General features: G+C 45.3%; 1 protein-coding gene across 1 annotated transcript in view; it reads right to left on the bottom strand.

The window, feature by feature from the left end:
* LOC141059043 (protein-glutamine gamma-glutamyltransferase 5-like) overlaps window positions 1-26,705 on the bottom strand; it is a 209,159-nt gene that overhangs the window by 42,222 nt on the left and 140,232 nt on the right. The window contains exons 5-6 of the mRNA XM_073555253.1: window positions 8,639-8,767; window positions 8,367-8,544 (exon numbers count right to left, since the gene is read on the bottom strand). Coding sequence (XP_073411354.1) covers window positions 8,367-8,544; window positions 8,639-8,767 — 307 coding nt within the window. The remainder of the gene's footprint in view (window positions 1-8,366; window positions 8,545-8,638; window positions 8,768-26,705) is intronic.

A 26,705-nucleotide genomic window follows, 5' to 3' on the forward strand; every position in this document is an offset into this window, starting at 1 on the left:
ACATTCAAAATATATGTCTATACAGCATGAGGCAGGCTCAGACGGTGTTAGGCCCAGTATGGATTGCACGTCATTGCACAAAGGTTAGAAAGGGTACCGTATCCCCGGATAACATGTATGGATAGCGTACACATTCAAAATATATGTCTATACAGCATGAGGCAGGCTCAGACGGTGTTAGGCCCAGTATGGATTGCACGTCATTGCACAAAGGTTAGAAAGGGTACCGTATCCCCGGATAACATGTATGGATAGCGTACACATTCAAAATATATGTTTATACAGCATGAGGCAGGCTCAGACGGTGTTAGGCCCAGTATGGATTGCACGTCATTGCACAAAGGTTAGAAAGGGTACCGTATCCCCGGATAACATGTATGGATAGCGTACACATTCAAAATATATGTCTATACAGCATGAGGCAGGCTCAGACGGTGTTAGGCCCAGTATGGATTGCACGTCATTGCACAAAGGTTAGAAAGGGTACCGTATCCCCGGATAACATGTATGGATAGCGTACACATTCAAAATATATGTCTCAGGAGGCAGGCTCAGACGGTGTCAGGCACAGTATGGATTTGACGGCCCAGATTACACAGCAGAGGAGCAGGGAGAGGTAAAGATTGCAAATGCTGGGGCCCTGCCCAAGCAAGGGGGGCCCACTCGTGGGCGTCGGTACTGGCATTGGGCCCCTCATAGTACAGCGGTGTGTCTGACGGCGGGTGTGCACCACCGCCGTCAGAGACACTTGATTGCACTATGAGGGACCCTGTGCCAGTGCCCGCGCCCAAGAGTCGGCCTACCCACCTGTCCAGGGCAACGGCACTCGCACGGTGTCGTGCGGTAGGTGGTGACCCCGGCCATGGGGGGGGAGGCAGCACAGTTAGGGAGTTTTAGAAAGTGGCATATGTTGATGTTGGACATTCAGCTGATGCAAAAGGCGAAATAGGTGAAGTACCAGGAAGAGGTGGACCAAAGCAAGCCATTTTTCTGTCACCCTATGTGTCATCAGGGGAAGGTGGGACAAAATCCTTGGAAACCCATGCGTGGTTCATTTTAATGAAGGTTAGATCATCCACATTTTGGGTTGACAGACGGGTCCTTTTTTCTGTAAGGATTGATCCAGCTGCACTGAAGACTCTTTCCGATAGCACACTTGCAGCTGGGCAAGCGAGCTCCTGTAAGGCATATTGGGCCAATTCAGGCCAGGTGTCCAGTTTAGCGGCCCAATAGTCAAAGGGGAATGACCTGTGTGGGAGAACATCGATATGGGAGGAAAAGTAGTTTGTAACCATAGTTGACAACTGCTGTCTCCTGTCACTTTCCATCGATGCAGTATTACCAGTTGTGTGAGCGGTATTTGAAAAATCAGTCCACAACATTGTCATGAAACCCCTGTCACCAACGCCACTTCTGCTGTGTGCACCACGAACACCTCTGCCAAGCTGCCCCCGGCCCGTACGGCTCGTGTGAGAACCATCACCGCTGCTGTGTGCTGGGAATGCCTCAAGCAACCGATTTACCAGAGTTGCTTGTTTATTAGCCAATATTAGGTCAAGGTTCTCCTGTGGCTTGATGTTTTGTAATTTGCCTTTATAGCGTGGATCCAGGATGCTGGCCAACCAGTAGTCGTCATCGTTCATCATTTTGGCAATGCGGGGGTCCCTTTTTAGGATCCGCAAGGCATAATCTGACATGTGGGCCAATGTTCCCGGTGTCAATGATGCACTGCGAGTGCTGGGTGGAGGAGCACTTTCTGGCAAATCCACATCCCTCCAGTCACGCACAAACCCTGTACCAGACCTTGCCACGCCAACATTTTCACTTGCCCCACGAGATGCATCCTCCTCCCCTAAGTAATCATCCCCATCATCCTCCTCCTCCTCCTCCTCTTCTTCCTCCACTTTGTTCAGGAGAGGTCCCTGAGCAGACAATGGCTGAATGTCATCAAGGATTCCCTCCTCCTCTTCCTCCTCATCAACATTGGCTGCAGACGCCTGCTCCTTAAGGTGTGTCAAAGTTTGCATGAGCAGACGCATAAGTGGGATGCTCATGCTTAGGATGGCGTCGTCTGCGCTTACCAGCCATGTGCATTCCTCAAAACACTGAAGGACTTTACAAAGGTCTTTCAGCTTCGACCACTGCATGCCTGTCAACTCCATGTCTGCTCTCAAAGTGCCTGGCCGTGTATCCTCCCACAAATGCATTATGGCCTGCCTCTGCTCGCACAGCCGCTCCACCATGTGCAGGGTGGAGTTCCACCTTGTTGCAATGTCGATAATGAGGCGGTGGTTGGGAAGGTGGAGCAATCGCTGCAGCTTCTGCATACGAACGGAGTGTACAGGCGACCGGCGGATGTGCGCGCACAGTCTTCGCACCTTCTGGAGCAGGGCTGTTAACTCCGGATAATTTTTGAGGAAGCACTGCACCACCAGGTTCAAGGTGTGAGCCAAGCAAGGTATGTGACTGAGTTTTGAAAGGGCTATGGCTGCCACAAAATTACGGCCGTTATCACTAACTACCTTGCCTGCCTCAAGATGTACACTGCCCAGCCATGACTCAGTTTGTCGCTTCAAGTACTCGGCCAGCACCTCGGCGGTGTGTCTGTCGCCCAAACACATCATCTGCAACACAGCCTGCTGACGCTTTCCACTAGCTGCTCGATAGGGGGACACATCGTGTGCAACAGTGGCAGCTGCAGATGGAGTGCTCGTACGACTGCGCTCTGTGGACGAGCTTTCGCTTCTGGAGGAGGAGGAGGAGGAGGAGGGTCGAACGCCTACAGCCAACTGTTTCCTATACCGTGGGCTAGGCAGCACTGTCCCACCACCGCTGTCCCCTGTGGACCCTGCATCCACCACATTAACCCAGTGCGCAGTGATGGACACGTAACGGCCCTGGCCATGCCGACTGGACCATGCATCAGTTGTGAGGTGCACCTTTCCGCTCACTGACTGCTTGAGTGCATGGACAATGCGGTCTTTCACATGATGGTGGAGGGCTGGGATGGCTTTGCGAGAGAAGAAGTGGCAACTGGGTAGGTCATAGCGTGGTACTGCATAGGCCATGAGTTCGCGGAAAGCTGTGCTTTCCACCAACCGAAAGGGCATCATCTCAAACGAGATTAGTTTGGCAATGTGGGCGTTCAAACCCAGTGTACGCGGATGAGAGACTGAGTACTTTCTTGACCTACTCATAGTGTCTGGGAGGGTAAGCTGGACTTGAGAGCTGCATATGGTGGAAGTAGCGGTGGACAGGGCGGACTGAGAGAGGGTTGATGATGGTGATGAAGTTGGTTTTCTTTCTGATGGCCTAGAATCAGTCTTTCGTTGATTGAACAGTGGGATTCCCTGACTGCTGTGGCCTTGCAACGACACCTCAACATTTGCTGCTGTGCTAACCGGTGGGCTTACAGTGGGGGAAACAATGTAGCGTTGCTGACTACCTTCGTTGTGATCAGTTGCACATGTGGCACTTGAGGTTTGGTGTTGTGTCCACGCTTGCAAGTGCATGCTGGTTAAATGTCTAAGCATGCAACTGGTATTCAAATTTTTCAGATTTTTCCCTCGGCTAAAGGTCTTTGCGCACTTCTTACAGATAACCTTGGCCTGATCATGAGGATTTTGTTCAAAAAAGTGCCACACTGCACTCTTCCTACTTTGGCAGACATTTTGCGGCCTAGCACGCTGTGATCTTTTGACCCTCTGGACAAGCTGTCCAGCAACTCTTTTGATGTTTGGAACCTGTCTTTGGAGTGCTCCGGGCCTGCCAGATAACAGCTGTTGCGATGTCGATGTCTGCTGTGGATGCTCCTCATCTGAGCTATTGGAAGCAGCACCCTCTTCCCCCAATGGATGCCAATCTGGGTCAACAACTGGGTCATCCATCACCTCCTCTTCTATGTCATGTGCACCTTTCTCTGTGTCACCGTGTATGGTGGTATAGTGTGCGGGAAGGGGCACCTGAGTCTCATCAGGGTCAAAATCTGGCTCTGTACACTGCGAGGACAATGTAGTGCTCTGAGTGAATGTACCAGCAGAATCATCCATCAGCGGCTGTGCATCAGTGCACTCCATGTCAGATTCATCTTGGCCTGGGTAATTCACCATTTGACTTGATAATCCAGGCATGGTATGTGAAAACAGCTCCATGGAGTAATCAGTAGTATGGCCTGCGTCATCCTTCAATCTTGGTTGGGGTGAAGGACACAAGGAAAGGTGTGGTTCATGAACATGAGCCTCCAATGACGACTCAGTGCTTTTACTTTTTACAACTGAAGAAGAGGAGGCGATAGAGCTGGAGGCTGAGTCAGCAATGTAAGACAAAACTTTTTCCTGATGCTCTGCCTTTAAAAGCAGTTTGCCAACTCCTAGAAAACTAAGCGTTCGAGGCCTTATGTAGCCAGACGATGACGCAGGGTCAGCACCTCCTGCATTCGGTCCTATTTTGCTCTTGCCACTACCGTCAGATCCACCACCAACACCATCATTACCAGCTGCCAACCCCCGCCCAATTCCACGGCCTCTTCCACCAGCCTTCCTCATTTTTGGTAGAAATGTAGACAAAATCCAACAAACTATATAGTAATGTAAAACAAGGTAAAAGGTGTCTATAGGACAGGGGAGATTTAGAATTTCTGCACACACTTGTGGACAGTGGACACTTTTGGATTGTGTGAGGCCCACTGATATCTGAGCGCTATGTGACACGCTCAATGGCACAGCTGCCTGTGATCAAAGTGACGAGAGGATAATGGAGATTTTGAATCTCTGCGTACACTTTTGGACACTGGACACTTGTAGATTGTGTGAGGCCCACTGATATCTGAGCGCTATGTGACACGCTCGATGGCACAGCTGCCTGTGACCAAAGTGACGAGAGGATAATGGAGATTTTGAATCTCTGCGTACACTTTTGGACACTGGACACTTGTAGATTGTGTGAGGCCCACTGATATCTGAGAGCTATGTGACACGCTCGATGGCACAGCTGCCTGTGACCAAAGTGACGAGAGGATAATGGAGATTTTGAATCTCTGCGTACACTTTTGGACACTGGACACTTGTAGATTGTGTGAGGCCCACTGATATCTGAGCGCTATGTGACACGCTCGATGGCACAGCTGCCTGTGACCAAAGTGACGAGAGGATAATGGAGATTTTGAATCTCTGCGTACACTTTTGGACACTGGACACTTGTAGATTGTGTGAGGCCCACTGATATCTGAGCGCTATGTGACACGCTCGATGGCACAGCTGCCTGTGACCAAAGTGACGAGAGGATAATGGAGATTTTGAATCTCTGCGTACACTTTTGGACACTGGACACTTGTAGATTGTGTGAGGCCCACTGATATCTGAGCGCTATGTGACACGCTCGATGGCACAGCTGCCTGTGACCAAAGTGACGGGAGGATAATGGAGATTTTGAATCTCTGCGTACACTTTTGGACACTGGACACTTGTAGATTGTGTGAGGCCCACTGATATCTGAGCGCTATGTGACACGCTCGATGGCACAGCTGCCTGTGACCAAAGTGACGAGAGGATAATGGAGATTTTGAATCTCTGCGTACACTTTTGAACACTGGACACTTGTAGATTGTGTGAGGCCCACTGATATCTGAGCGCTATGTGACACGCTCGATGGCACAGCTGCCTGTGACCAAAGTGACGAGAGGATAATGGAGATTTTGAATCTCTGCGTACACTTTTGGACACTGGACACTTGTAGATTGTGTGAGGCCCACTGATATCTGAGCGCTATGTGACACGCTCGATGGCACAGCTGCCTGTGACCAAAGTGACGAGAGGATAATGGAGATTTTGAATCTCTGCGTACACTTTTGGACACTGGACACTTGTGGATTGTGTGAGGCCCACTGATATCTGAGCGCTATGTGACACGCTCGATGGCACAGCTGCCTGTGACCAAAGTGACGAGAGGATAATGGTGATTTTGAATCTCTGCGTACACTTTTGGACACTGGACACTTGTAGATTGTGTGAGGCCCACTGATATCTGAGCGCTATGTGACACGCTCGATGGCACAGCTGCCTGTGACCAAAGTGACGAGAGGATAATGGAGATTTTGAATCTCTGCGTACACTTTTGGACACTGGACACTTGTAGATTGTGTGAGGCCCACTGATATCTGAGCGCTATGTGACACGCTCGATGGCACAGCTGCCTGTGACCAAGGTGACGAGAGGATAATGGAGATTTTGAATCTCTGCGTACACTTTTGGACACTGGACACTTGTGGATTGTGTGAGGCCCACTGTTATCTGAGCGCTATGTGACACGCTCGATGGCACAGCTGCCTGTGACCAAAGTGACAAGAGGATAATGGAGATTTTGAATCTCTGCGTACACTTTTGGACACTGGACACTTGTAGATTGTGTGAGGCCCACTGATATCTGAGCGCTATGTGACACGCTCGATGGCACAGCTGCCTGTGACCAAAGTGACGAGAGGATAATGGAGATTTTGAATCTCTGCGTACACTTTTGGACACTGGACACTTGTGGATTGTGTGAGGCCCACTGATATCTGAGCGCTATGTGACACGCTCGATGGCACAGCTGTGACAAAAGTGACTAGAGGATAAGGGAGATTGGATTGCTTTTAAAAAAGCAGTTTGCGGAGCAGTGGGTAAACAGCAATGCCAGCGTGTCAGGAAGCCTTAAAAGGCAGCCCAACAACCAACACCACTGATACACCACAATATAGCCTCCCCTTGCACTGCACACACAGTGACTTGTGTGTTGTGCAGGCCAAATCGCTAGCAGCAGAAGAAGTTCTTTTGTCTTCTTCCCTGTCTAACGCTCTCCCTACAGAATCAGCAGCAACTTCTCCCTATACTAAGATCGGCAGAAGTAAGATGGCGGTTGGCGTGCACGCCCTTTTATACCCCCTGTGACGCCCACCAAAGCAAGCCAATCACTTGCATGCCCTTCTGAAAGATGGTGGTGACCCGTGCCTAGGTCATCACGTTGCCCACAGTGTCCGTGGATCCTGATTGGCTGAAAAAGAGCGCAAAACAAACTTTTGAAACGCGACTTTGGCGCGTAAGTCGCCGACCTCGTGGCCGACTTCATCCTAGGGTCGGGTTTCGTTTCATGAAACCCGACTTTGCCAAAAGTCGGCGACTTTTGATTTTTTCGACCCGTTTCGCTCAACTCTACTCAACACTAGTTGTGGCACCTCTGTGTGTGAACAGAGCCCGCTCAGCGCACTTCGGGTGAAGTTGAACCCGTGCACATTATACCGCCATATTGCTCCTCTGTCATTACCTAGCAGCGGTGTAACACCTACTGCACGGTGGACCCCGAGCGGCGAACGCACTTTATTATTTATTTTTATTTAGTGCGTTCCGCCGTTCCTAACAGAGATGTTGATGGAAAGAAGGAACATTATGTTGAATTACATGTTGGATTATTCGCTTCTCTGGAATATTTCCATTTATTGTCAGGCTGTGACTTATTCCCCTTTTCCCAATGAAAACACATATATGCTCAGTCAAGCTAAGCATGTATTTATGTAGCCAACTGTCTAAGGCTGGGGTCAGACATGCGAGAAAGTCGGACGAGTCTTGCATGTTAATACCCGACACTGCAGCCGGCACTCAGGAGCAGAGCGTGCGGCAATACATGGAGCTGCACGCTTCGGTCCAGAGTGCCGGTGGTAGTGCCGGGCATTAACATGCGAGACTCGTGCAAGTTTCTCGCATGTCTTACCCCGTCCTAGCGTGTATGCACACCTTTAGATGTGTAGATCTTAAAGGGGAAGTCCATTCTCCACTTTATGTAACTGCAGACTGATAATTCGTGATACTGTGAGGTGTGCATGCTGTCACAATTCCCCAGTATTCCCCATTTGAGTGGGCGCTCATGTGACTGCATTTACAGTATGTGATTTGCATACTTGCGATAACATGCAGATTAGACTCAGACTTCTTTCAATTCTCTTCTATTGAGAGAAGCCAGGTAGAGTCTAGTCAGCACATGATTGCAAGTATGCAAATTGCATGCAGGTAGTCATGTGACTACCCAGTCACATGGGACATACAGAGGATTTGTGACCCATCCCTATTTTGAATAGAGCACAGAGTGGCTACTGAGTTTTCATAGGTGACTAGACAACCTCTTTAAAATATATGCAAAATGTAGCAAATTGCTAATATGCAGTAAGCCATATATTGCAGTAAGTTAATGAAAACCCAACCCGGAGGGCTACGTAAAGGTTTCCACAGTAAATATGCTCTGGAAAGTAGAAAACAATATTGCACCCTCAGTGTAATAATATCTTGACACAAGAAGTACCCAACTGTTAAACATCAGTTTATAGTTTTATTAGCATTTACCTGTGCACATCACTCCAGCTAGAACCCAGCACTGTCCATATCGAACTGGTCTGCACCCACTGTTGTGCCAAAGTCTCAAAATAGTAACACTTCCATTCCATGTGCTTGGGTTGGCGCCATTCCTGAATAACTCATCCCAGCAAGATTCTATCACTCCTTGGTCGTCGTTAGAATTGATCTACATATTTTAGGGATTAATAACAGAAAATGAAGCATTCCTATGAATCATTAAAAAACATTAAGATGTTGTTTACCCAACTGGCCTGGCTTACCATGGCAGATAAAACTCTACTTATGTAGACAGGGTCTCCTCTCTTTGAACAATCTAAAGTTGGATTTTTCAGGAAATTTGGACTCATGTCTAAAATTCTCAGGCAGATTTCACTTACTCCATCTTCAAACTAAAATATTGGGAAAAATGCACTCCAGTTAAAGATTGTCACATGCTCCATGAGTATTGTATATTTGTTAACTTTTTCTATTTAAAGGCTGTCTCAATATGATTTTTTGATACATTGGACTCACTGATTCCGAGAATGGACTGCTTTTAATTCCATTCATAAAGATTTTAAGCCTTACATGTATTTGAGACAACAAAGTGAATCCCACCGATCGAAACATATGGTAGTTGGAACACTTTTGTAAATATAGGTCTTGTATCCAGCATTCCTAATCTTATTGTGCAAACTCACAGACAAGACTCATCTTTAGATCAGCACTATTCTATCACCATAAGCTTCAAATAAAGGTCCAGCAAAAGCTAAAACTTCAGTTTCTTTTCTTCTCTATGGCAGATGGTTTCACACTACAACAGTATTTAATGTATTGCTTGCTCCATGATGTCAGGATCTTTTATCTACACTGTGTGCACAATTATTTGGCAGCTGGGTATTTGCATCATATCATTTTTATGCAGATTTTCCAACTCCAAGCTGTAAAAACTTCAATGCTTCTTTAATTCAGCAGATCAGGTGATGTGTATTTGGTTAATGAGAGACAGATTGAAGGGAACCTGTCAGCAGGATTGTGCACAGTAACCTACGGACACTGTCAGGATGGCGCTGCTATACCGATTACAATGATACTTGAGTTGATGAAATCCCTCTTCTGGTTTTTGTTTCATCTTTATTTTCAGTTTTCAGTTAAGGATATGCTCGTGCTCCGGGGCGGCCTGTGGTGGGTCTTTATGTGGCTCTCTGCTTAGGTATTCATACTGATGGCTTGTGACAGGTTACTGATCCCTCACTGACCTGCCCCTAATTTACATACTGCATATAGTATGGTTTGAAAAAAAAAAATCACATTCATCAGGCAAACGCTGTAGCATGATACAGTGGATGATATGCCTGTTTTCGCTTTATTTAGACATATAGTTTTATTTGAAAAAAAAAAATTATCTTGATCAAAATTGCTATGGCACATTAGCATCTATCGTGTTCTGATAGATGCTACTGAGCAAGTACCACCGGCGCCATGTTGATGGAGCTGAATTTTTTTTGTCTAGAAAACTATCACCGCCGATGACCCCTATGCAGTAGCATCTATAGGAACGCTATAGATGCTACTGCACAAGCATGCGCAATTTTGAAAAAGATACTGTTTTCTCTTTCAAACATAGGGGGCAGGTCACTGAACGATCAGTGACCTGTAATGAGCCATAAAGATGAATATGTAAGCAGAGCACCACATGAAGACCCCCACAGATCTCCCCGAAGAACGAGAATCTCATTAACTGAAAACTGCAAATAAAGATATCCTTTTAATCAGTTTAATGGCACCGACCTGACAGTGTCTGTAGGTTACTGTGCACAATCCTGCTAACATGTTCACTTTAAGAATGCAACAACCTTTATCAAGGTGTAAAAATGGGCCAAAAAAAGAGATTTAGCTGACTCTAAAATATCCATTTTCAGATATTTCTTGACCCAGTCACTTTTCAAAGGTTGTATAGAGTCTTGAGATGGGAGTAACTCTTGATGGGCCAGATGGATGAGTCCACGTGGCTGAATTAGTAATGGGCATAGACCTCCACTTCCACTGAGGCACCAGCAAGGTGAAGGTGATGTACTGCTGTAGGCAGGTATTCTTAAAGATGAGCTAGACTGTTTCAGGTTGAAGTTGGACTCGAAATCAACTCACAAATCTACTTCCAGTTTTTAGATTTTTTTTTCAGGCAGTGTTAGAGGAAAAAGTCTGCATCTTTCAAGAAAACTATGATTTTTATGCAGTATAGTGCCACATCACATGAATCGTAGTCTCTGCTGCTTAGTTGCCAGTAAAGGCCTTAAAGATGAAAGAACCTTACTTTTACTGCTTTAAAGTGAACCTGTCACCAGGCTTGGCTGATACGAGTTAGGCTAAGTTCACACGTAGCGGAACACTCGCGGAAATTACCGCGAGAGTTCCGGAATTCCATTCCACGGGAAAATCGCATTTTAAATTCCCGCGATTTTCCCGCAGAAAAACTAGCATTTTGCAAGCGTAATTAGCTTGCAAAATGCTAGCGTTTTCCAAGCGATCTGTAGCATCGCTTGGAGAACTGATTGACAGGTTGGTCACACTCGTCAAACATAGCGTTTGACAAGTGTGACCAACTTTTTACTACTGAGGATGCCTATGCAGCTTCAGTAGTAAAAGATAAAATGTAAAAAAATAAAAAATGGTGTTATTCTTACCTTCCGACGTCCCGCGCAGCCTTCCTGCCTCTCTCCACACTGCCATTCCCAGTAATCCTTTGCAAAAATGCCCGCCATGACGTACGTTCTCGCGGGATCGCGACATCGCGCGGATGACTGCGAGACTTCGCGGTCCCGCGAGAACGGACGTCATCGTGGGCATTTTCGCAAAGGCTTACTGGGAACGGAAGTGTGGAGAGAGGTGGGAACGCTGCGTGGGACGTCGGAAGGTGAGAATAACAATATTTTTTGTTTTAAATTCTATTTTTTACAGGGATATGGTACCCAAAGCCCGGAGGACAGTCTCCTCTCCTCCGGACCTTGGGTACCATCCGCAATTGTTCTGCTTACTTTTCGCATGGTGTGCACAGCCACATGCGAGAAGTAAGCGGAACAATGCATTCCTATGGGTGCGGGATCGCCGTGATTCCACAAAATTAATGAGCATGCTGCGTTTTTTACCGCGAAGCGATTCCGTCGCGGTAAAAACAGCAGCATTAGCACAGCATTGCGGAATCCCATAGGAATGCATGGGATGCTTATTTTTCGCCACGTGTGAACTCAGCCTTAAGGCCACCACCTTTCAGCAATTATCTACAGCATTCAATATAGCTGTAAATAAGCCCCCGATCCTGCGAGGTGGTCCGATCCGAGGAGTGTCGCTCTTCTTGGTCCGGCGCATCCCATCTTCTTGTGATGCCTCCCTCCTGCTTCCTTCATGTGGATGTGAAGCGCCCTACAGGGCAGTGGAGTACTCGATACCGGGCCAGTCAGTTCTTAAAGGGGATGTCATGGCAGTGTTGACCAGATCCGTGGCCCTGGGCGTCCAGTAAAATTAATAAAAGATGATGATGATGGGGTAGATAAGAGATGATCATGATGGGGTAGTTTGTAGGAGATTTAGTCATGATGCCACCCTTGGTATTCGGCAAGGGTAGCTGACGCTGCAATGCAGATCCTCTGGGATGGTGTTAGGGTGGCAAAGATGGTTAAGCTCTCCATGGGTAGAGCTGTGTCCCAGGGCAGTTAGGATGTTATAAGTCAAGATAGTGGCTGTTATGGTGAGTGCGGTGCAGGGCAGATGAGACGTAAAATGACACTGATGACACAGCTGGGTGCAGATTCCAGAGTTTTACTCACAGTTCTTGTGTACATAGGTGCCCACTTGGTGCCATGTCTTCCAGGTGAGGGGTCCAGCAAGCTCTCAGGTAGATTGGGATACACTTTTCCAGGACTCCCTTCTGTGTATTTCTCTCCTGCCCGTCTCACTGTGCTGGTTTCTGCCCTCCTGTCCAGCACCTTCACAATCAGCGTCCCCAAGCCAGCAGCCACGGACCTTGTCCTGTCAATTTCTCTGAGTCCCCTTGCTCCTATATGACTGCCTTTTAGTGAATGACTGTGGATGTGGCTGAGGTACGTACAATTACCCCAGCCTCCGGCTTGATAGCTGAGTCTTGTAGTCCTCCACTAGTCTTAGTGGCCGGCTTCCCCACTGCGTCCTAGTCCTTCCACTTCTGGATATGGGCCCCACTGGTGGCCTCGCACTTCCTGTGCCCCAAGGACCCCTTCTGTCCTTCCGGAAGCTTCCTTCAGGCTTTCCTCACAAATCTCTCAGCTCTTCCTACTGTCTTCCTTCTCCTTCTCTGTCTCCTCACCAACTCTCCTTTGACTCTGACAGCCCTCACTCCTTCTCTCACTGCCCTCCGACTGACTGACTGAATATTTCCAGAACAATCTTCTTACCTCAGCACTAATTCCTCCCACCGACTGTCACTGCTCACTCACTCTCACCTTCTAATCTCCTCTCCTTTTTCCTATCTTCCCCACTCACTCTCCAGCACCCTTTCCTAGCCAGCCTGGGATGAGGCCATCCTCCCTAAAGGTACACCCAGATGCCCTAACTGAACTGGTGTGTGTTGAGTGCGAATGTTAGAGTCTTGGGTAGTGCTCCCTCCTTACCTGAGAATGGGATGCCACACCTCTGGAAGAGGTGCAGTACCTCTGTGGCAACTGGACCCTCAGGGGCGGCACAGATGACGTGTCCCTGTGTCATCCACATGGGCTACCAGGCATTGCGCTCTTGCGCAGGTGTACTTATCTGCCCTGTTGAGGGCAGAGGAAAGTACTGCAGTGTGCAGGTGCCTGGAAAGGTCAGAGAGGCCCAGCGCCTGCGCACTGCAGGAATTCGGCCTGCCCTCAACAGGGCAGATAAGTATGTCTGTGCAGGAGCATGATGCTGGGGAGCCTGTGAAGCAAGCAGGAAGATGGCATCGCAAAAAGATGGGAGGTGCCGAACCAGGACCTGCGACACTCATCGGAGCGGCACCGGATCGCCCCACAGGTGAATATAATAAAACTTATTTTTCTTCTCTTACAGGTCGGTTTGGGGGCTTATCTACAGCATTATAGAATGCTGTATATCAGTCCTCAAAGGCGGTGGCGGTAACTCATACCTGGTTTCCCTTTAAATATTCAGGTTTCAGGTTTATTAACCTTTTGGATTGACTGACAGGAATTGTTGTTCAATAATGAAAATAACTTTGAAAAATACAAGTTGCCTAATAACTGTGAACATAGTGTACAACTTTTGAAAAGTCCTAGAAAACATTAGTGACAGCACCTATTCACCGTCATGAACCAACAATTTATCTATAGAAACAGATATGCCTTCTGCAGAAAGCAAATTTGCTTATTAAAATTAGGCTAAATTCAACCAACTACTGCATATTTTTGTTTCTTGTGGGTAAGGTCTGCATACAAATACCATCAATGTAGGTAATTTATTTAGTTTTCTTCCTTCTCATGATCTCTACCTTATTATGTGAATGACACAAATTCCACAATAAAAGACTGAACTAAAGTATGGCCACAAGACTGCAGCCTTGTTTGATTGTCTACCATGAAGTTCTAATCCATGCAGCAGTCACTAATGGAGTCTTGAACAACTGATAATCAACAGGTAATACAAAGAATCTTGATTTTACAGGACAAGAAGTAAGCATTATTCTAAATATAGGCCTAAGATAATTGCTTAAAAATACCTTAAAGGGTTTTCCCACATTTTCAACTAGTCTTAAAGCATAGGTGATAAAAGTATGATGGCTCAGGAATCTGACTTCTGGGACCCCCATTGATCACAAAGTCACCTGTGTCAATAGAGCTGCAGTGCACGTGTGACCAATGTTCCCTTCGCTGTCAATGTGACTGACTGAGATATGCGATCACTGTATCTTTTGCTGTCCTATAGCTTTTCCGTGTGTGGTTCCACCATTAATCCCCAGCAACATGCCCGCTGTCTTGGGGTCATACTTGATTCCGAGCTTTCATTTGCCCCCCCCCACATCCGATCACTGGCTCGCTCTTGTTATCTGCACTCTGCACCTCAAAAACATTTCTAGAATTCGACCCTTTCTTACTTTTGACTTGGCAAAAACTCTTACTGTTTCTCTTATTCATTCTTGTCTTGACTATGGTAACTCTCTACTAATCGGTCTCCCTCTTACCAAACTCTCCCCTCTGTCCTGAATGCTGCAGCTAGGATCAAATTCCTCACTAATCGTAATACCGATGCCTCTACCTTGTGCCAGTCCTTACACTGGTTACTACAGTTGAGCGACTTGGTCGGATCGGGTTTCATGAAACAAAATTTGAGTCGGATGAAACTGGTCCGACTAGGGCAAAACCCGACCCCAATGCAAGTCAATGGGGAATAAAAGTCGGCATTGAGAGGATGACATTCACTTATTACTCCTTTTGGAAGTGCATTGAGCAGCAGGGTGGTGTGCTGGCAAAAGGGAAAAAAAAATCTTTTAAATCTTCTGCCTGAGCGAGTGTGAACGAGCTGAGTGTGACCTGAGCGTAAGTGCGAACTGTGGTAAGTGTGTAACTTGTGATTCAGTTACGTTGGATTCAGGGAGTTTCCAAGGGAGGTATTACTGAATTGCTGTTATATTTTATTAATACTTTTTATTTATTTTTGCTTATCTTTTTGTCTGGTGCAATCCCCATTAGGATGTGCTCCACTATTGCCAATGCCATCCAGTGCACGTCTTGCCGCATGTATGAAATCCTTGAGCAGCCGGTCGAGGGTGCATACTGCTGTACGAGATGTGAGCACGTTGTGCATTTGGAAGCCCAGATACTGGATCTAAATGTGCAGCTGGCAACATTGAGATCCATAGACAATATGGAAAGGAGTCTTCTGCTCACTGAGCAGACGCTCAATGGGATAGATGAGGGGGGATGCTAGGCTGGAGCTGCAGGACAATAAAGCAGCTAACTGAGTGACAGTTATAAGGCGGGGTAGAGGGAAGAGCACCATGGAGGCTAGTCCTGATCTGGCACACCCCAATAAGTTTGCTAAGTTGGCAGATGAGGGGAGTGTTAGTGCAGGAGTAGCACTGCTGCAGCAAGGCATGTCCTCTGAAAGCCGGAGGAGTGTCTGCTCCAGTAAGGGGGGAAATAGGAGAGCAGGGCAAGCCAGACAGGTTCTGGTAGTGGGAGACTCAATTATTAGGGGAACAGATAGGGCAATCTGTCACAAACATAGGGATCATCGAACGATGTGCTGCCTACCTGGCGCTCGAGTCCGACACATCGCTGATCGGGTTGACAGATTACTGGGAGGGGCTGGTGAGGATCCAGTGGTCATGGTGCACATTGGTACAAATGACAAAATTAGAGGTAGGTGGAAGGTCCTTAAAGATGATTTCAGGGAATTAGGCTGTAAGCTTAAAGCAAGGACCTCCAAGGTAGTATTTTCGGAAATATTTACTGTACCATGTGCCACGCCAGAGAGGCAACGGGAGATTAGGGAAGTTAATAAGTGGCTGAGGAATTGGTGTAGGAAGGAGGGGTTTGGATTCCTGCAGAACTGGGCCGACTTCTCAGTTGGCTACAGGTTCTACGCTAGGGACGGGCTGCACCTCAATGGGGAGGGTGCAGCTGTGCTGGGGGAGAAAATGGCTAGAAGGTTGGAGGAGTATTTAAACTAGGGACAGGGGGGAGGGTATTCCTTTTATAGGAGGAGAAGACAGTGCAGATAGAGACTTGGGCACAAATAATGAAATTGGGGGTGGGGTTAGAACAGTTAATAATTTAAGAAAGAACAGAGGTACAGAGAGATACATAAAGTGCATGTATACTAATGCCAGAAGCCTCGCCAACAAAATGGAGGAATTGGAATTAATGTTGTTGGAACATAATTATGAAACGGTGGGGATAACTGAGACATGGCTGGACGAGAGCCACGACTGGGCGGTTAATTTACAGGGCTATAGTCTGTTCAGAAATGACCGAACAAATAAGCGACGGGGAGGCGTGTGTTTATATGTTAAATCATCCTTAAAACCCATCCTTCATGATAATATATATGTATCTAATGAAAATGTAGAGTCCCTGTGGGTAGAGATAAGGGAAGGGGGGGAAAATAATAAATTACTGATAGGAGATTGTTATAAGTCTCCAAAAATAATGGAAGCAACAGAGAATATCCTCATAAAGCAAATAGATGAAGCTGCGACTCAAGGAGAAGTCATTATTATGAGGGACTTCAACTACCCAGAAATACATTGGGGAACTGAAACCTGCAGTTCCAGCAAAGGTAATAGGTTTTTGACAACTGTGAGACAATTACCTTTCACAACTGGTTCAGGACCCAACAAGAGGGGGGGCACTGCTAGACCTAATATTAACCAACAGGCCAGACCGCATACCAAATATAAGGGTTGAGGGTCACTTGGCTAATAGTGATTACAAGTTTTCATGTATCCTTTAATAAGATGTGTAGTAAAGGGGTTACAAGGACACTAAACTTCAGGAAGGCAAATTTCCAACGGATGAGAGATGATCTTGGTGCAATTAACTGGGACGATATCCTGAGACATAAAAATACACAAAGAAAATGGGAGACGTTTATTAGCATCCTGAATAGGACCTGTGCACAATATATACCATATGGGAATAAACATGCTAGAAATAGGAGGAAACCACTATGGCTAAATAGAGCTGTAAGGGGCGCAATAAGGGACAAAAAGAAAGCATTTAGAGAATTAAAGCAAGTAGGTAGTGATGAGGCATTAAATAAATACAGAAAATTAAATAAATTCTGTAAAAAGCAAATCAAGACAGCAAAGATTGAGACAGAGAAACTCATTGCCAGAGAAAGTAAAAATAATCCCAAAATATTCTTTAACTGCATAAATAGTAAGAAGGTAAAAAATGATAGTATTGGTCCCCTTAAAAATAGTCTGGGTGAAATGGTGGATGAGGATGAGGAAAAAGCCAATATGCTAAATGACTTTTTTTCAACAGTATTTACACAAGAAAATTCCATGACGGCTAACATGATCAGGGATAAAAATTCTCCATTAAATGTCACCTGCTTAACCCAGCAGGAAGTACAGTGGCGTCTAAAAATCACTAAAATTGACAAATCCCCGGGCCCAGATGGGATACACCCCCGAGTACTGCAGGAATTAAGCACAGTCATAGATAGACCATTATTTTTAATCTTTAAAGATTCCATAATAACAGGGTCTGTACCACAGGACTGGCGTATAGCAAATGTGGTGCCAATATTCAAAAAGGGGACAAAAACTGAACTTGGAAATCATAAGCCAGTAAGTTTAACCTCAACTGTGGGTAAAATCCTGGAGGGTTTTCTAAGAGATACTATACTGGAGTATCTGGAGAAGAATAACCTCTGGACCCAATATCAACATGGGTTTACAAGGGACCGTTCCTGTCAGACTAATCTGATAAGCTTTTATGAAGAGGTAAGTTCAGGACTGGACCAAGGGAATGCAGTGGACATGGTATACATGGACTTTTCAAAAGCTTTTGATATGGTGCTACATAAAAGGTTGATACATTAATTGAGAACAATGGGGATAGGGTAAAATATGTGTAGGTGGGTTAAGAGCTGGCTCAGGGATAGGAAACAAAGGTTGGTTATTAATGGAGCACACTCGGACTGGGTCATGGTTAGCAGTGGGGTACCACAGGGGTCAGTATTGGGCCCGCTTCTTTTTAACATATTTATTAATGTCCTTGTAGGGGGCATAGAAAGTACAATTTCAATATTTGCATATGACACTAAACTCTGCAGGGTAATCAATACAGAGGTGGACAATTTTATATTACAGGAGGATTTATGTAAACTAGAAGCTTGGGCTGATAAATGGCAAATGAGCTTTAATGGGGATAAATGTAAGGTCATGCACTTGGGTAGAATGAACAAGATGTATAATTATGTGCTTAATTGTAAAACACTGGGCAAAACTGTCACTAAAAAAGACCTGGGTGTATGGGTGGACGACAAACTGACATTTAGTGGCCAGTGTCAGGCAGCTGCTGCAAAGGCAAATAAAATAATGGGATGCATTAAAAGAAGCATAGATGCTCATGAGGAGAACATAAATTTACCTCTATATAAGTCACTAGTGCGACCACACTTAGAATACTGTGTACAGTTCTGCTCTCCGGAGTAAAAGAAAGACATAGCTTAACTGGAGCGGGTGCAGAGAAGAGCAACAAAGGTTATTAGGGAACTAGGGGGTCTGCAATACCAAGACAGGTTATTACACTTGGGGTTATTTAGTTTGGAAAATCGAAGGCTTAGGGGTGATCTTATTAAAATGTATAAATATATGCGGGGACAATACAAAGACCTTTCTAATGATCTTTTTACTCTTATACCTGTGACGGGGACAATGGGGCATCCTCTACGTCTGGAGGAAAGAAGGTTTAAGCATACTCACAGACGCGGATTCTTTACTGTAAGAGCAGTGAGACTATGGAACTCTCTGCCATATGATGTTGTAATGAGAGATTCCCTAATAAAATTTAAGAAGGGACTGGATGCCTTTCTTGAAAAGTATAATATTACAGGGTATATACACTAGATTCCTTAATATTGCGTTGATCCAGGGAGCTAGTCTGATTGCCGTATGTGGAGTCGGGAAGGAATTTTTTTCCTCAATGTGAAGCCTACTGTTTGCCACATGGGTTTTTTTTTTGCCTTCCTCTGGATCAACATGTTAGGGCAAGTTAGGGTAGGATATGGCTTGAACTAGATGGACTTAAAGACTTTCTTCAACCTTAATAACTATGTTACTATGTTACTGTTACCCACACCCACAAAGCACTCCATGGCTCTGCACCACCCTACATCTCCTCCCTCGTCTCAGCCTACCACCCTACCCATGCCCTCCGTTCTGCTAATGACCTGAGGCTAACATCCTCAATAATCAGAACCTCCCACTCCCGTCTCCTAGACTTTTCACGTGCTGCTCCAATTCTTAGGAATGCACTACCCAGGTTAATACGATTAATCCCCAATCCCCACAGTTTTAAGTGTGGCACCCCAGGAGTCCAGTTGCCACAGTGGCATTGCCTCCCTCACAAGGGGTAATGTCATGCCTGGAAGCAATGAGAGGCCCCCTGACCAGGTAGAACCAGCATCCAACATTTTTTCTAACTGCAGGGAGGAGTTAGTGCTGGGGTAGGGAGATTGTTCTGCAAAGAGTCAGTCCGTCAGTCAGTCAGAGGGGAGTGAGAGAAGAAGTGAGGGCTGACAGTGTCTGAGGAGAGTTGGGGAGCAAAGGAGAAATTTGGGGAATCTGGGGAGTGGAACTGAGAGAAAGCTCACCCCGGAGCTGAGTACTGGAAAGAGGATGCCAGAGTCCGTGGCTGCGCGGGTAAAGAGAGCCCAACAGCTAAGTCTGGAGGGCAGGGGACTGCAGGCCTCCTGGCCCCATAACACACTCGGTGGCACAGCAGCATAAGAGAGCCCGGAGCCACCACAAAGGAGCGACAACTGTAAAAAAAGGCTCAAGCTGCCTGTCATACAGGCAACTGCTTAAAGAAAATCAGGAATAGAGGCCCAAGCACAGCCTTAGGCAGCAAGGATCTCAGAGGATAGTGTAGGGTCGGTCACCTTCCCTACAAGAGCGCAGTAAGGAGACCTCTATATCCATATGGCTCAGTGGATCCTGAACTGTTTCCATGCTAACCGGATCTTCCTCACCATCTGTGTTCCACAGGTCTGCACCCCGGACTATCAAGTAAAGGTAAAATGAAATTGCAACCCTGCTGTGACCTCATCTTTATTACTGCATCATATACTCTGTATTACAAATGTCACCACCATTTTAAATAAAACATACAACTGCCCTGGGGCATATCTCTACCCGTGGAGAGCTGTAACATCTATGCTGCATCCCCAACTGCCCCGGTGGACCTGAACTGCAGTGTCGGCCTTCTTCTCATTGCCGACTACCACGGGTGGCGTCACAAATTAATCCCCCATAATAACTATTCCCTCCATCATTTGATTGCTCGCCCAGGGCCACGGACCGCATCACTGCTGCCGTGATATCCCCTGAAGTAACAGAACCGGCCCGGTACTGAGTACCCCACGGCCTTGCAGGATGCGGCGTAAGTGTGCCCTAAAAATGCATTTGTTCAGACTGGCCTATTGCATCAACACATTAACCTAAATATCCCTGTGTGGCTCATTCAAAATTTTTTACCATAACCAGGCTCCTCACATCATGATCTCACATGCGTTATGCATTTAATAGTCCTCTGTGTCTGAACTGTTACATATTTAGACTTCTAAATGGTTCATGCAGCATCACACGAAAACCCGATTCTTATATTATGGCTGGTCCTAACAATAAAAGCAATTGTTACCATCCACCTTTTTTGTCTCCCCTTTTTCCTTATAGATTATAAGCTTGTGAGCAGGGTCCTCATTCCTCTTGGCATCTGTTTTGTTCTATGTGTTTATTGGTATGCTGTAATATCTATTGTCTGTAGAGGTCCCCTCTATAATGTAAAGTGCTGCGGAATATGTTGGTGCTATAAATATAAAATTATTATATTACTGCTACATTCAGAAAAGGTGACTGAGGAACGCCCGTTGTCATGATCTGTGAAATTTAAAATATAAATTCTAATTGACGCAGTTGCCACCAGAGGGAGCTTAAAGGGGTTCCCATTGAAAAGAACTTATCACCTATAGAGATGGACAGACACCTGGATGCTCGGGTCCTGAACCCCGAATGGGGGGGCCCGAACATCCAGTGTTTTCTGTGCTGTAATGTGCATGACAGCACGGCAAACACCACTTCTGATCGGCGGAGAAATCATTCCCGCCGGTCAGAGAGCTGCAGCTGTTATTGGAGGTGTAAAGTTTACATCCAGTCACTGGTGTCAGCTGATGGGACTACTGATCCCATCATCCGACATCTGTTGCAACTAATAACAGTGAGAGCAGGAGCTGCTGTTGGGAGCATTCATTAGCAGCTCCTGTGCTGTAAATAAATAATTTTTTTAAAAATGTCATGGGTTACCCTGTATTTTTGCTAACCATCCAGACATAACTCACAGCTGGGGGCTGCAAGCCTCAGCTGTCAGCTTCAGCAAGGCTAGTTATCAAGAATAGAGGTGTCCCTGCGCTGTTTAATTATTTAAATAAATAATTTAAAAAAATGGTGTGGGGGTCCCCCTCATGTTTGATAACCAGCCTTGCTAAAGCAGACAGCTGGGGGCTGGAATTCTCAGGCTAGTAAGGGACCATGGATATTTGTTCCCCATCCTAAAAATAGTAGCCCGCAGCTGCCTAGAAAAAGCACATCTTTTAGATGCGCCAATTCTAGTGCTTTGCCTGGCTCTTCCCACTTGCCCTGTAGAGGTGGCAAGTGGGGTTCATATTTGTGGGTTGATGTCACGTTTGTCTTGTCAGGTGACATCAAGACCACAGCTTAGTAATGGAGAAGCGTCTATAAGACTCCTATCCATTACTATTCCTACAGTTATATGTGAATAAAGAAACAGCCAGAATAAAGTCCTTTATGTGAAATAAAACTAAATACAGTTTTCCATTTTTATTTAAATGCTTAATTCCAGCTAAGCCCTCGTTCTCCTGTAATAAAAGTAAAATGAAAAAACAACAATATATCATACCTGTCCGTCGTTCTGTCCCACACCTTAATCCATGTCTGGGGGATAAACAGTTTTCAACCTGGACGGTGCCAAGATGCAACCGTCCACGTTGAGAACCACTGGTGACTGAACTGCTGCGATCGCAGTCTCAGAGACCGGTGGTGATGTCATTAAGGTTATGTCCTGTCACTGAGGCTCCGTTCCCAGCCAAGCAGAACTGTGTTGAACTCACTGACATCCCCGCTAGCACCATGAGAAAAACCAGGTCATCAGGGTCTGGACGTGGGGATGGTATTATGAAATTGGCCCAGGCCTTTGACAGTGTACCCTTGCCTTTACTGTGTCTCCTTCGCCTCTCCTTATTGGTTGGGTAAGGAAGCTTGATTCCTGCCACTAGCATTGTCAGATGGGAATTTTTCCAACATATTTTCCACAATGGCCTTCTGCTATAGCATAATTTTATTAGACCTCTCCACCTCAGGAAGAAGAGATGTAGCGTGGGTCTAGCAGAGTGAACAGCCATTAATCTTTTTTGGCCAAGATGAATGCAGCGCAAGGGTCATGGGAAAGGCAGCAGTATATATAGTCTGCCATATGTGCCAAGGTCCCTATAGCCAACACTTCCCTGTCTCCACCATAACTCTACATCGCTTCCTTCTCCTCTATCACTTCCTCCTCTATTTCTTCCTCCTCATTCCTATCCTCAACCCATTTACATAGGAGAGACAGGACAGAGATTGTGTGGTGGGTACTGGCCTCCGTTGCACTACCCACCAGCTCCTGTTCCTCTTCTTCCTCCTCCTCAGCATCCACTTCTTCATTGCTACTAGTGTTGAGCGATACCCTAAAATATGGGATCGGATGGTATCGCCGATTCCGATACCGGAAGTCCCATTCACATCTATGGGACTTCCGGTAACGGAATAAGAAAAACCCTTTTCTGTCCTTGTACAGCCTCTCGGGGGGTGTGTACGGACCTTCCGGGGGTCTGTGCCGACTCTACGGGGGTCTGTACCTGCCTGCCGGGGGGCTGTGCCGGCCTGCCAGTGGTCTGTGCCGACTGTCTGGGGGTCTGTGCAGGCTGCGGGGTCTGTGCCGACTGCCCGGGGGTCTGTGCAGGCTGCGGGGGTCTGTGCAGGCATCGTCCGATGGGACTACAAGTCCCATCGGGCGATGCCTGCTACCATGAAGGTGATTGACACATGAGCCAATGATGGGACAGTAGTAGTCCCATCATCCGGCTAATGTGTTGAATGTAAAAAAAAAAAAAAAGCACATACTACATACATACTACATGCATGCAACATACATACATACATACATACAACATATATACTACATGCAACATGCATACTACATATAACATACAAATATACTACATATATACTACATGCATGCAACATAGATATATACTACATATATACTACATGCAACATGCATACTACATATAACATACAAATATACTACATATATACTACATGCATGCAACATAGATATATACTACATATATACTACATGCATGCAGCATGCATACTACATATATACTACATGCATGCAGCATGCATACTACATGCATGCAACATGCATACTACATATATACTACATGCATGCAACATGCATACTACATGCATGCAACATGCATACTACATGCATGCAACATACATACATACAGCATGCATACTACATGCATGCAACATACATACATACAACATATATACTACATGCATGCAACATACATATATACTACATGCAACATACATACTACATATATACCACATGCATACTACATTTATACTACATGCATGCAACATACATATATACAACATATATACCACATATATACTACATGCATGCAACATACATATATACTACATATATACTACATGCATGCAGCATGCATACTACATATATACTACATGCATGCAGCATGCATACTACATGCATGCAACATGCATACTACATGCATGCAACATGCATACTACATATATACTACATGAATGCAACATGCATACTACATGCATGCAACATACATACATACAGCATGCATACTACATGCATGCAACATACATACATACAACATATATACTACATGCATGCAACATACATATATACTACATGCAACATACATACTACATTTATACTACATGCATGCAACATACATATATACAACATATATACCACATATACTGTATACTACATGCATGCAACTGATAGGAACTGAAGGAGTTAAATTGAGTTCTGTCTATGTTGCATTCTCTTGTTTAAAACCTTATCTGTTCTTCGAGGAGATGTCTCAGACATCTCCCTTGTGAACCAAGGTCAAATACCTCTGCTTTTTCACCTAAGTGACTTTCTTTGTAGAAAACAAGTTGTAAAATCATTTGTACTGCGCATGTCTTTAAATGTTTAAATTCTTTACTATAAAAGACGGAAGCCTAACTGATAAGCCAGAGGCGTCTTGGCAGGCATCCCGAGTGGTATTATACAGCTGGTGTCTGTGTTATTCTTCTCGACGGAGCAATTGATTAGAGACATATGATGCTTCACACCTAAGAACATCGGTCCTTCAGATGAAAGAGTAATCTGAGGGATCCCGACAGTTTCCTGGCGCCCGAACAGGGACCCGATATAGGCACCTCTCCAAGACTACCCGATCTACAGACCACTCCAGTTACTGATGAAATTGTGAACAGCAGACCTAAACACCTGGCCAGGTAAGAGATCAATTTTTCTCTTCTCTGCTCTTCATAATCTATCATTATAACTAAGGTCCGTATAAAGGGGAATCTAGTAGAGGAGGGGGCCGTAAAATCAGGTCCATATAAGAACTCTGAGGAAATCGGGTGTGACATGCATATGTAATTTCTGCTCGAATGAGAGGTTACTGTAGGTTCTGTGTGTGCACAGCTATTTTTAGAAAAAGAGCTGATGCAAATCAAAATGGGAGAGGTCTGACATTACGGAATATAAGGCTGGGTGAACAGTTCATACTGCGCAGCCCGGACGGACAAGTTTTTCACAATAGACGGTTCCGCACTAGGAATAGAGGAGGTTGTTGAGTGACTGCCTTGATTTGAAGGACTGTGAAAAGTAGACAAATAAGCTGCACAGTAGGTATTCGTTCAAAGAGTGGTGATATTGCCTAACTGGGTCATGTGACAGCGTCCTTTCGGGGAGGTCACCGCCTAAGCTTAAATCAACACCCTTTACGAATAAACCTTGTGACAGATAAGAGTGTGACCGAATGAGCACAGGACCATGAAATGAGCCTGTGACAGGATATGACTGAAGAACCCCAGTAGATGGACACTTTATTTACAATCCTGTGTGTTGTGGGAGTATTTCTGTTCGGATGCTACATAGCATATAAGTACACGAAACACGTAGTACACCGAGGAACAGACACTCCATTTAGCCTGTTAGCACCTTAGGAAGAAGGTAACGAGGTATAGTAGAGCCTAGTCTTGAGCTTACCCAATACACCACCTAAGGCAGGGGACTAACAGGAAGACAACAAGAGAAACAGGATAAGAATAAAAGATAAAATGGGGAACAGTCAGGGAAAGACACCTGAAGAAGGAAATCGGTTATGTGATATAATTGAGGATAGATATGGAAGTAGTGCAGCAAAGAACCTGGAAAAAGTATTAATCAAACCCAAAGTGCAAGATAGGCAGGCTGTGTGAATCCTTGTATATATGTCTATGAGAACCTCTGAATAAGATGAGAGATGAGTAATTGAGTATAAAAAATAAAAAAAAAAAAAATCAGTGAATGAGCACGTATGAATGAATCATCACACATCATTTTTGTGTCAAGAGATTTGTGACCTTTCTAGTTGTGGTGGAATCCCGGACAGATGCGTTATAGATATTTCAAATCTACATCTGAGACTGAATGAATTGAGTAATGATATAGTTCGTGTTATATGTGGCATTACATTGTAAAGTTTCCTGAATGCATTTGGCCAGAAAAAGGGCAAGGCATGGTTAATCTCATTATACAGTTATCTGCCCTTACAGTGAAATCCCGTGATTTTGAGTTTCTTTGTAGAAATTGATTTTGATAAGTCTAAAGAACTACAGAATTCTGTGAAGGACGACGCTGCATTCTGATGGGAGGGGGGAATGATACCGCTGCGTAGTTTTTCTTCTCCCTTCGCTCTTATCTCTGCTGAGTGTGAGTTGTGCTCAAAATTCTCTGTAATTCTATCCGTAAGGTACGCACTGAAAGATTTGTGCATTTTAAAGCAACAGTACTTAATTGAAGATTGGAAGTTAAAAGTAAGTTATGGTGCCTAATTTAGAAGGGAATTGTAAGTGATTGTTTGGTCATTGTAAGTGATTGCTTGGTCATTAATGTGTTTGAACCTGCTTCTAGTTGTGTGATTGATTTGTATAGCAAATTGTGTCAAATTACAAGAGACAGAGAAGGAAGGAAGCAGTAAAACAAGTGGGACAAATATTGAAAAAGGCAAAAATACCAGAGTGTGAATGTTTGGATGTACAAAAAGGCACAGACAAGGGAAGAAAATAGCAAGTGAATAAATGATGCTTGAGAATGTGCAGCAGTGTGGAAGGTGTATTATGAATAGTGTTGAGCATTCCGATACCGCAAGTATCGGGTATCGGCCGATACTTGCTGTATCGGAATTCCGATACCGACTTCCGATATTTTTTCAATATCGGAATTCGGCATCGGAATCGGAAGTTCA

Source organism: Dendrobates tinctorius, unplaced genomic scaffold (genome assembly GCF_039654945.1).
Source record: "Dendrobates tinctorius isolate UK_male_01 unplaced genomic scaffold, ASM3965494v1 ptg000223l, whole genome shotgun sequence".
Taxonomy (NCBI): domain Eukaryota; kingdom Metazoa; phylum Chordata; class Amphibia; order Anura; family Dendrobatidae; genus Dendrobates; species Dendrobates tinctorius.